Raw genomic sequence first — 12539 nt, 5'->3', positions numbered from 1 at the left:
TGGACAAAAGATTTAAAGACTTCACAGTAATGAAGTGGCCAATACATACATGCAGGTTTATTATGGGTTTTCTAAGCTGAATTTCTTTCATTTATCCTGCTTGTTGTTAATAGTTTTTCCTGAATCTGTTGCTTGATTCTTTTGTCAGTTTTGAAAATGTCTAAACAAACTATCTTTACATGTTTCTGCCCTAGTTTTCTATCTGCTATTGTTCTGGTACTGAAACTATACAAACATTAGGTTTTTCAGCATATCCAAAATGTTTTAAATTCTTTTTCAGTGTTCTCTATCCTTTTACCTCTCTCTGCTTTGATATGGAGGGGTATTTTTGTATTTTTTTTTTCAGTGCATCCATTAGTTTTTATTTTTAATCATTCTTACTAGTAATTCACAGAGAAAACTCTGAATTTCCAATATATGGAGATTTTATATACATATAAAACTATCTTCTAGTTCTCCACTTCTCTCTTCAACTATATCTACTCTGATTTTAAATCCATTTACTGAACTCTTAATCTCAATGAATGTAGTTAATTTAGTTTTCATTTCTACAATTTCCAATATGTGCTTTATTGATAGTTCTAATCCCTGCTGAAAATCTTGATCTTGTCTTTAACCCCTTGAATATAATTATCTTATTTGTTTTAAAAATCTGCATCTGATAACTCCATTATCTAGATCCTATATTGTCTGCTGTTTCTCTTGTTCTTTGGTCACACCATTTTTTGTGTGTGCCCGGTTATTTTTGATTGAGTACATGATATTGCAAATGAGAAAGTGTAGTAATTATTTGAGCTTCTGCATGATCTTATCCTCCTCTACAAAGGATTTACTTTTGCTTCTGGCAGGTAGCTAATCATCTAGGGGCACTAGCAATGCTTTATCCCAGTGCTTCCCAACTTTTTGGCCTTAGGAACACTTTACCCTCTTAAAAATTATTGAAGATCTCAAAGAGCTTTTGTTTATGGGGGTTATATCTACCAATATTGATCCTATAAGAAATTAAAACATTTTACTTATTAATTCATTTAAAATATTAAACTCATTACATATTGATATGTTTTATATACTTCTATTAAAAAAACTATATTTTCCCAAATTTGAAAAATTAGTGAGAAGAATGAGATTGTAAATCTCATTCATGTCTGGCTTAATAAAATATAGTTGGATTCTTATATCTTTCTACATGCAAACTGTTGCAATATGTCATTTTGGTTGAAATATAGAGAAAAAACTCACAAAGATACATATTAGAAAATAGAGGAGTATTTTTTATAGCCTTTTTAAATCACTGCACATCAATCATTCAGTGAATTTCAATCATTGGGTCTCCTTTGATACTAGACCAGTGCTCAGAAGGTGATAGTTTCTTAAAGTTGGTTGAAACACAATTTAGAATCCTATGAGTGAACTTTGATTATTACATTAAATCCATTGGTCTACAGCAATTTGACTGTCTTTTTTCCTAATAAATTTTATTTATTTATTTATTTATGGCTGCATTGGGTCTTCATTGCTGCATGCGGTCTTTCTCTAGTTGTGGCAAGCGGGGGCTACTCTTCATTGTGGTGTGTGGGCTTCTCCTTGTGGTGGTTTCTCTTGTTGTGGAGCGTGGGCTCTAGGCACATGGGCTTCAGTAGTTGCGGTACATGGGCTCAGTAGTTGTGGCTCGCAGGCTCTAGAGCACAGGCTCAGTAGTTGTGGCGCTGGGGCTTAGTTGCTCTGTGGCCATGTGGGATCCTCCCGGACCAGGGATCAAACCCGTGTCCCCTGAATTGGCAGGCGGATTCTTAACCACTGCACCACCAGGGAAGTCCCGGTAAAGTTTTTAATTATGGGAAAGTTGTCAAGTTCATGGTGATGTATACAAGTCTTCCAAAATTCTAATTTTTGCTTAAAAGCTTGAATTTTATCTTTTGAAACACATACTGTTGTTTTTTTGAAATGACAGGCTAATTTTGTTCATTTTCAAGAAATGCCTGCCCAAATTATAACTCTAAATAACCACAGTGTGTCAGTCATTCTTTCAAGTATAAATGGTGTTCCACAAGAAAGGGGGCTGGTTCAGTTAGCAACTCAAATATTTTAAAAAGTGCTTTTTCTCAAGCTAACTATCTTACTTTGAAGGCAGCAGAGGTGCTTTATGAGTACTGCCCATTATGTCATTCTGAATATTAAAAAGACAGGTACTCAAGAGACAAGATTTAATAAAATTAATAATTTACTGCTTATTCAATGATAATCTAAAATGAAATTGGCATTTTTTTCCATAGGTGCTTAGTGGTAAAAAATACAATGTTTACTAGCACGGTTTGGTACTACTGCCTTGATTTATTCTAAGGCTCTAGCAGTTTTACCCATTTCTTTTGCACTGTGAATGTAAATATCCACACGGTGAAAGGGCAAATACTGTTTTAGTGTTATCACTATAGGCTTGACATTGTGAATCCCTTGAAAGGTTTCTGGGTACCTCCAAGATCTCTGAACCACAGTCTGAGAAACACTGCTTTATTCTAATCATGGATTGAGATGATTCAAAGCTCAGTGTTAGTCCCTGTGAGAACAGGTCTATTTTTGTTTCACTCTTACTTCGGGGCTGTGGCCCCCTGAGTCCCAAACAAAAGCCTAGGTGTTTTTCATGACCTCTATACCCTGACAGACTTTGAACTCCAGTTTTTGTTTATCAAAGGTCTCCTTTACTTCTCATCTAGTGAGTGCTTTGGAAATAGGCAAATACCTCCAAGGGAAGATGCTAAAACTCTACGAGTTTTCCTTCTCTGAATCTTGGCACCACAAACCCTAGTTGCAGTCAGCATACATATTTTTTTAAAAATATTTTGTTCAGTATTTCTAATTGTTCTCAATAGGATATTTGGCTCAAACCATCAAGGCTGTCATTGCTGGCAGCCTCTAAGCATTAAACTTTCTCAATGTTGTTTTTATTGTTTAAGTATAAACTATGCTTGCTGTAAAAATTTTTAAATAATACAGATATACATATAAAGTTTAGAACAGTAACTTCTCTTTCCTTACCATGTCTCCCCATTCTCTTTCCAATCCCTGGCCTCCTGCAAAGAAAACCACTTTTGTCAAATTGGTGTATGTTCTTTCACTCTTTTTTTTTTTTTTCTGTATATTTACAAATGTATATTTATACATATATACATGTTAAAAATATATAAATGGGTTCATGCTACATTTTTACTTTCCTAATTTCTCTCTTACAGAATAATCTTAACTTTTTAGTTAACTCAGTGATTAATAACAATAGTTAACATTTTTCAAGTGCTTATCTGTGTCAGGCACTGCCCTATGTGCGCTAACACATTATGTCATTTGCTCTTCACAACAAACTTATGAAGTAAGTATTATTACCCTTGTTTTACAGATCAGGAAACTAGTTTTTTGTGAAGTGAAATATACCTGCCCAAAGACACACTGTTAAGCTGCAGTGTCAATGTGAATCCCAAATGTGTCAATTAATCCTTGTCATTTTAATGCTATCATATTTGTGAAATGAATGCTAAAATACATCATAACACTTTCAAAATGTCTTTCAATCAAAGCTATATACATATTTTCTACCAACGTCAATTTCCTGGTTCTGATATTGTACTATAGTCAATAAAATGTAACATATTGGGTAAACTAAGTGAAGGGTACAAGAGACCATTCTGTATTATCATTGTAACTTCCTGTGAATCTACAATTATCTTAAAATAAAAAGTCACAAAAAGTTACATACTGTATGATTTTATTTATATAAATTTTTTGAAACGACAAAATTATAGAGATGAAGAACAGATTTGTGGTTTCCAGGGTTGGGGGAGGGGAGTAGGATGGGTATGACTGTAAGTGAACAGCACAAGGGACCTTTATGGTCACGGAACAGTTCTGTATTTGATTGTGGCAGTGCGTATACCAATCTACACATGATAAATTGCATAGAACTATGCACACATACACAAATGAGTACATGTAAAACTGGTAAAAGCTGAATAAGTTTGCATCAATGTCATTTTCCTGGTTTTGATATTGTACTATAGTTATGTTAAAATATCACCATTGGGGGAAGCTGAGTGAAAGGTACAGGGGACCTCTCTGCACTATTTTTGAAATTTCTTGTGATCTATAATCATGTAAAAAGAAAAAGAAAAAATCTTATTATTCAACAAGGACACCAAGACACTTCTTAAATAACAGCTTCTTGCAAATGTTGGTTTACCATAACATGGTAAATTTCAGAAACTCTTGAAACGTTAGAGTGAATTGGTTTGGTTAGGAATTTTTTTCTTTTTTAGTAAAACCAGACTTTTCAAGAGTTTCTAATATTAAAGAAAAAGATGGGGGGAGCATGGGGGGCTAAATACAAATTGCTTTTAGTAGTCAACTAAAACTCTGAATTAAGTATTTGGAATTGAGGGTATGGAGTTCTCCTCTTTTGTGGGTACCCTTTTTTCTTTTTTTAGTTAAGGTTGGTTTCACCAAGCTTAAGATCCTCCTCGATGGAAAACAACAAACATGGAAAATAATAACAATACTTAAACTTACCTGGCTATTACTATCCACTAGGCACCATTTTAAGTTATTTATACCTATAAATACATTAAACCTCAGACGAACACTTTTCTACCAGTTTTTAAATATTCCCATTTTATTGATGAGGACAAAGAGACAAGAGTTGTTTCACAGGTAGTAATGTTGTACCAGATTATACAGACTTTCTAGAACAGTTAAATTTGCAGATATCTTTCAAGTTAGCATAATTTGGGCTTTTAGAAAATTTCTTTGGTTAAAATAGTATTATCTTAATTCCTATCATTAGCATTAGTTTGATGGACTATTCGCTCATTTGCTCTATTTTGATCACAAGGCAGAAATGGACGAAAGAAATGAAAAGAGAGAAAGAGCGCGAGCAAGTGCAAGGACAAATGAAAATTCGAAAATTATAACTTATTTCTTTGGGTTAAAATAATGTAAGATAACGAAGGATGGAGGGGAAGAGAAAGAGAGAGAAGGACATTTTAGAATTTGAATCCAAAAATAAGAGGTTGAAAATTAACTTACCACTGGTTCTCTAATAGGTTTGCGAAAACAAAAACACCTGATCTTTGAAGTTCTCACTATTAAGCCCTAATCTTTTAGGGTCATTTTAATAACCCCACTCCTGGAGCAACACCAGCGTGGGAAAATTGGGACACACGCGCCAGGCACTAAGGATAGCAGAGGAACACGGTTGACTCGCAGGCACAGCCTCGAACCAGCGGAAGGCCACGAGGACCCCCTGAGCTGTCCCCGTGATCACTTCCGACGGCGTCTTGAGCATGCGCAAGCACTTCCGGGTAGCATGTGGCCACAGGTGTGACTCCTCTGCCCCCTCGACTGAAGCAGCGTGGAACTCACAGCGGATATTGCGGTAGCCCTGCGCCGATGGCGTCTCAGTATGACCGGGCAATCACTGTCTTCTCCCCGGACGGACACCTATTCCAAGTGGAATATGCCCAGGAAGCGGTACAGAAAGGATCCACCGTGGTGAGCGAGCAACTCTTCTTGGCCACCGGTCCCTGCCCTGTGTCAGGCCTTCCTTATCCCGCTGCCCCAGCGCATCACTCAGTGTAGGGGGACAAGAAAAGAGTCTCCCACGTGTGAAAATTGCCTCCTTCCTTTATTGAGGGAGATGCTGTTCTGAAATGTGGAATGGAAGCGGAGGAGTTAAAAGTTGGTAGATTTCATAGGTTTCCGTTGTGCAACTGCCTTTAACAGTCACTGTAAACGTTTAACTAGGGTGTGTGTACGTGTGTGTGTGTGTGTGTTGTAGCCTTGACTGTAGAGGAGATATTAACGCTGTGTCTGACAGTAAGGAAAGAAAAGACTTCTTTCAGCCTGTAACAGCCTGCCTGAATGCACACTGCCCACTTCCTCAGGATTTGGCAGACACATGGAAAAGTAATAATTACAGTAAAAATCAAAAATCAAACATGGCTGTCCCTGAAATGTGGCTTAAATCGATGTAAAATTAAATCTTTGTTGAGGGAACGGTTGAAAATGCTAATCTACTCCAACACTTTCACCTTTTAAAAATAATTGTCCAAAAATTTACTCCTGAATATTTAGCAGCCTTCTAGAGGCTTTAAGCCCAAGAATCTCTGCTCTTTTGCCATTTCCACTTCTTTTGGCTTGGTTTTTAAATAATACTGGAATTCCTTGAGAGATTATACCCTCCTTTAAATTGATATACCCACATTTCTGAAAAACTTTAAAATATTCAGGGCAGCAGTAATGCTCCTGCCAAGTTTTAATTATATTTAATAATCTTGGTGATTTATAAAAATTTAAAAGGACAAAAGTGCCCTGGTGACCAAAGATATATTACCCCAAATCGTCCAGATCCTAGCCTTTGAATTCAGGAGGATCCAATTTTTTTTAAATCTTTCAAATTTCATGAGCATGTTTGTTGTGTATCTTGGAAATTGAGACACTAGCTATGACAATACGCAGTGCATTTCTAAGTCTAGTAGTATCTGTATTTTCTCTCACTTTCCATACCAACTTAGTTATGAAAGGAAATAATTCACTTTTATCATAAATCTATCGAATGTAAAGTGGTAAAAAAAATAACACTAGAAAGAATCACCATTTTTTAAAGTATTTTTCTATTTAATTGGGCCCTCTAGTTTTACTTCTGTTTTGTAAGTAATTCTTTTGGAATTGTAAATTTAAGAAAAGCCTGATGTAGCTTAAACCAAAAGGGTACCATTTTGATAAAAACAAAAATTATATAATCCCCAGCATGCCATGAAGCATATGGTTAGAAAATAATGCCCGAGTTTTAGAACCTAAAATAAAGGGAGTAATGGGAGAAAACTGAGGTGTAATAAGAAACCGCACTGGCTATTTAAAATGTTTTAAGAATGCTATAGAACTGATTGATGGTTCCTTTGTAATGAACTGTAAAAGGGTAAGGATATAAAAATACCTATAGTGGGCATTTTTAAAGACACATTGGAAGGATGAGACAGTTTTGTCTCAGGATTCTGAAATTATAATTTGCATCTTTGTATGGAGTTATTCATTGTGTTTCCTTGAGGGCACTATGACCTTTTACGTGGGGTAAAGTTTATAATGGCATTGTTTATTAAAATATGTCACAAAATATTCCGTCTATAAATGACAGTTGATATGATGAGTTATAAATAAGCTGAGGTTGGCCAATTGTGACCAGTATGTAGATACGATATTATTTGGTAATACAAAAAGTTATATGGGCCACAATTAGAGTCCTTGGGTTCTGCTTCTTTCTTGATGATTATCTTACAGCATGAAGTGAGGCAAGAGGCCTGTTTTCTTTTTGCTTTAGTTCCCTTCTATATAAATGAAAAATATGTTTGAATAACATTTCGAAGAGGTAATACTTTCTTTTTAGGGAAGAAAAAAATGAATCCTTCACAATATTCCCATGAAAAAATTAAGATTTATTATCCTTCCTCATTCTGTCCTTTCCCTGACCCCAAACTGTTATTAGCTCCATATTTCCTACTTTATCAAATCTCAGCTCCACAGTCTGGCCACGAAAGTCTTCCACGATCCACATCCACACTCTTTAATTAAGGGAGCAGTTTCATGGTTTTACCAATATATGCTTCTGCCTTGTAGGTGGGGAGAGTGGAAAACACCTCTCTGTCACTCTCCATCTTACTTATCCTCTAAGAGTCTCTGCACATTTCTTTCCTTTGTGGCCCTGTCTCTGATCCAGTCCAGTCATCATGGATCTCTTTCTTCTTCTGAATTTATCATCTGTACCACAGAGCAGTGTAGAGTATTTACTATTTAGCCTCATATTCTCTTTAACTTCAGGTATTCTTAATAGTCTTCTCACACCAACTGGTTAGAAAGATCTTTGAGAATCTAGATGGTGTAATTCCTTTTGTGCTTCTACTGCAAGATATATAGTGGATGACCTGGCAAGGAAGTAAACTACCATTTAAGTAATACCTATTTTATACCGTGTATTTCATGTACATTATCTAACGTTAAGAACAGTATTTAATCCCCTTTTTAATGTATGTGGAAACCATGATTAGGATGCTTTCATAGCTTGGTGAAGGTACCCAACTAGAAAGTGATAGAGCCCGTATTCTCACTTAAGTTTTTCTAGTTCCAAAGCCTCTGCTCTTTGCATTGCACCATGCAATTTATTTCATAAATTTTGTATATTACTTATCTGTCAACATCATGAGTGTGGAAGCTAGATATGTATCATGTAAAGCAATTAACTTCTCTAAGCTTCAGGGTTTTTTTTTTTAACAGTAAAATAGGCCTCGAAATAGTGCCTGCTTCATAGTGTTGATGTGATAAATGAATGAGGCAATAATACATGTTCAGCATCTTGCACAGTGTCTGGTTCACAGCAAGTACTTAATAAATGGTAGGTATTATTCTTTACTATCCCTTTGTTTTCTCCTTTCCTTCAATTTGATCTGTAGTTCTTCTAGCACTTTCATTTATTATTTCAAGACATTTTTGTTGAACGCTTACATCTGCCAAATGTGGTGCTAGGTCCTAGGATTTCACAGTGGACAAAATAGACTCAGTCAGTGGCCTCAGAGAGCTTACTCTCTTGCAGGAACGTTAGATGACTATGAGTAGATAGTCCTAAGAAGGCCTATCTGAGTATTATAATGGGAGAATATGAGGCATTGTGGGAACTCTAGGTGTTAGGTCCCCATGAAGAAGTATGTAATATTTAAGTAGACACCTGAAAGATGAAAGTTAGCCAGGTGAAAAAGTGGAGGGGGAAAGAGAAGAATATTTTAGACAAAAGAAATAGCGTATGGGAAGACCAAGCAGGAAAATATGACTATGGTTCACAAACTGGAAGGCATTCAGGATTGCTGAAGCAGTGGAAAAATGGGAAGAGATGAAGCTAGATACAGGAGCCAGATCACGGAATACTTTTAAAGGAATAAGAAGCCTTGAAGGGTTTTGATGTGACTATTGCCGTTCTGTCTTGGTAATAACAGACTGCATTTGTCCCACCAAAGAGGTACTCACGTGACCCGAGCAGAATCATTCATAGTTTCTGTCCTCCTGCGATGAGCAAGTGACAGAAATCTGGCCAATATAAGTCCATCCTCGGGACTTTTCTAGCTAGAGATAGTGGTAGCTTTTTTCCTCTCGGAGAACTGTTGGGATATGAGTCCAAGGTTGCTGGTGGCCATCTTTTTTTCTGTACAGATAAAGCCTCTCTGCATCAAGAGAGCAGGAAGGCTGATATGCAGAAGTAAATATTATAGTCCCTAGATCCTTTTGTCCCTAATCCATCTCTGTGTTGTCTTGGTTTGCCTAGTGAGAAATGTTCCCTACTAATACAGGTTTTAAGTAGAGGAATGCCACATTCAGATTTTCTTTTCTTTTTTCTTCATATTCTTATTTTTCAAAGACTTCTCAGACTGTATCGTGGTCAGTGGATTAGATGAAATCAAGACTGGAAGCAGGGAGACCACGTAGGCGTCTATGGAAGTAGTCTAGATGAAAGATGATAATAGTTCTCATTAGGGTTGGGGCAAAAATGGAAATAAGGCAGATTCTGGAGAAACTTAAGCAGCATAGTTGATACATTTGATGATTATTTGGCTGGTACTGGGGGTGGGGGAAGGAGAAGAGGAGGTACTGAAGAGGGAGGAGTTAGAGAGGGTGCCTCCATTTCTGGATTTAGCCTCTTAGTATATGGCACTGCCACTTTTTTAGGGAATATGAAGCACTAAGTATGAGGAGAAGATAACTGAGGTTTGGACTTTTTGAGATTGAGATGCTTATAGAATCTGTAGTAGGCAGCCTCTAAAATGGCCTCTAATGATCCCCACCTTCTGGTGTTCATGCCCTTAAGTAACCCTCTCCCCTGGATGTAGGCTGAACCTAGTGACTTGCTTCTAAGGAATGGGATAGGCAAAAGTGATGGAACATCACTTCAGATATTAGGTTACAGATGGTGACTTGCGTCTTGTTCATCCTCACTCACTCTCTCATTTGTTTACTCTGGTGGAACACAGTTGGCATGTTGTGATTTGTCATTTGGAGGGTCCTATGTAGCAAGGAACTGAGGGAAGCTTCTGTTAAAAACCCAGTGTGGAGCAAAACCCAGTATGGAACTGAGGTCCTTAGTCCAACAATCCACAAGGAACTGAATCTTGTTAAAAACTATGTGAGTGAACTTGTAAATGGATTCTCCCCCATGAACCTTGAGATGAGTGCAGTCCTGGGGGACAACTTGGTTGCAGCTTTGTGAGAGACCCTGAGCCAGAGAACTTTGCTAAACTGTGTCCAGATTCCTGATCCACAGAGACGGTGAGGCAGCTGAATGTACACATTTGGAACTCAGGATATTGATCTGGGCTGGAGATAGTTATCGGTATTTTGAAGTGTATCCTTTCTCTCCCTTGCTTAAAACCTACGTTGAAGGTCAAGTAAATGAGTATTCTTGAGTACTCTTCTTCACTAGAGAAGACAAAATTTAGACTATGTAGACTAGGGTAGACTGCAACCTTAAGGGACCTTAATGACCCTATGTGTAGTCTACCTTGGCTAAACACTGGGAGGAGTGGGGTAGAAAGCAGGTTACTATAAGCTGAGAGTTGATGACAGTATTTGGCCTTGAAGTTGAGAGAGAGAGGCAGAATTGAAATTAAGTGGTCTTTACGATTTTGTTTAAGATAAGAGAGACTTCAGCATACGTTTAAATGTTGGTGAGAAAAAGCCTGGAGAGAAAGTTGAGGTTGATTTGTTTTAACTTCAAAAGGTTATTTAAATGGCATCATACAATATGCAACCTTTTGGAATTTGGTTTCTTCCCTTGAGATTCATCCAAGTTGTTGCATATTATTGCAAGTAGTGTTCCATGGTATGGATGTACCACGGTGTTTAACTATTCATGTGTTGGAGAACATTTGAGTTGTTTCCAGTTTGGAGCTGTTATGAATAAAGCTGCATTCATAGCAGGCTTTTGTATGAACGTAAGTTTTTATTTCTCTGATATAAATCTCCCAAGTGTAGAATTACTAGATTGTATGGTAATTGCATGTTTTACAAGAAGCCGCCAAATTGTTTCCCAGAGTGGCTGTACCATTTTACATTCCTACCAGCAATATGTTAGTGATCCAGTTTCTACACATCCTTGCCAGCATTTGGTGTTACTGTCTTTCATTTTAGCCATTCTGATAAGTGTGTAGTGATACCTAAGTGTGGTTTTAATTAAATTAGCCATTAATGGTTAATAATGTTGAACATATTTTCATGTGCTTATTTGCCATCTGTATATCTTCTTCATGAAATGTCTTTCATGTCTTTTGTCCATTTTCTAACTAGACTGTTTAGTTTTTTTACTGTTGAGTTTTGACATTTCTTTATATATTCTAGATTCTGGTACTTTGTCAGTTAAGTGGTTTGCAAATATTTTCTCTCACTCTGTACCTTGTCTTTTCATCCTCTTCACATGGACATCCACAGAGCAAAAGTTTGTAATTGTAATGAGGCCAAATTTATAATTTTTTTCCTTTTTATGGTTCATGTTTTTGGTGTCAAGTTGAAGAACTCTTTGGCTAGATCCCAAAAATTTTCTCCTTTTTTTTTTTAAGAGTTTATAGTTTTACATTTGAGTCTATGATCCATATTAAGTGCTCACTTTGGCAGTACATATACTAAAATTGGAACGATACAGTGAAGATTAATGTGGCCCCTGCTCAAGGATTACATGCAAATTCATAGCATTCCATATTTTTCTAACAAAACTTAAAAACAAAGAAAAATATTGAAAGCAATAAGGGAAAAGCAACAAATAATATACAAGGGAATCCCCATAAGGTTATCAGCTGATTTTTCAGCAGAAACTCTGCAGGCCAGAAGGAAGTGGCATGATATATTTAAAGTGATGAACAGGAAAAACCTGCAATGAAGAATATTCTACCCAGCAAGGCTGTCATTCAGATTCAACGGAGAAATCAAAAGCTTTACAGACAAGCAAAAGCTAAGAGAATTCAGCACCACCAGACCAGCTTTACAACAAATGCTAAAGGAACTTCTCTAGGAGGGAAACACAAGAGAAGAGAACAAAAGAGGAAGGGAAGAAAAAAGACCTACAAAAACAAGCCCAAAACAATTAAGAAAATGGCAATAGGAACATACATATCGATGATTACCTTAAATGTAAATGGATTAAATGCTCCAACTGAAAGATATAGACTGGCTGAATGGATACAAAAACAAGACCCATATATATGCTGTCTACAAGAGACCCACTTCAGACCTAGGGACACATACAGACTGAAAGTGAGGGGATGGAAAAAGATATTCCATGCAAATGCAAATCAAAACAAAGCTGGAGTAGCAATACTCATATCAGACAAAATAAACTTTAAGATAAAGACTGTTACAAGAGATAAGGAAGGACACTACATAACGATCAAGGGATCAGTCCAAGAAGAAGATATAACAATTGTAAATGTATATATGCACCCAACATAGGAGCACCTCAATATATAAGGCAA

General features: G+C 36.7%; 1 protein-coding gene across 1 annotated transcript in view; it reads left to right on the top strand.

Annotated features, from left to right (window-relative positions):
• Positions 1-3061: 3061 nt before the first annotated feature.
• PSMA8 (proteasome 20S subunit alpha 8) overlaps positions 3062-12539 on the top strand; it is a 48634-nt gene continuing 39156 nt past the window's right edge. The window contains exon 1 of the mRNA XM_082416235.1: positions 3062-5532. Coding sequence (XP_082272361.1) covers positions 5431-5532 — 102 coding nt within the window. The 5' untranslated portion in view covers positions 3062-5430. The remainder of the gene's footprint in view (positions 5533-12539) is intronic.

This window comes from Balaenoptera physalus, assembly GCF_965194825.1.
Source record: "Balaenoptera physalus genome assembly, chromosome: 12".
Classification (NCBI taxonomy): domain Eukaryota; kingdom Metazoa; phylum Chordata; class Mammalia; order Artiodactyla; family Balaenopteridae; genus Balaenoptera; species Balaenoptera physalus.
The sequence above is the reverse complement of the archived record's forward strand: the minus strand, read 5'-3'. Positions and strand labels throughout refer to the sequence as shown.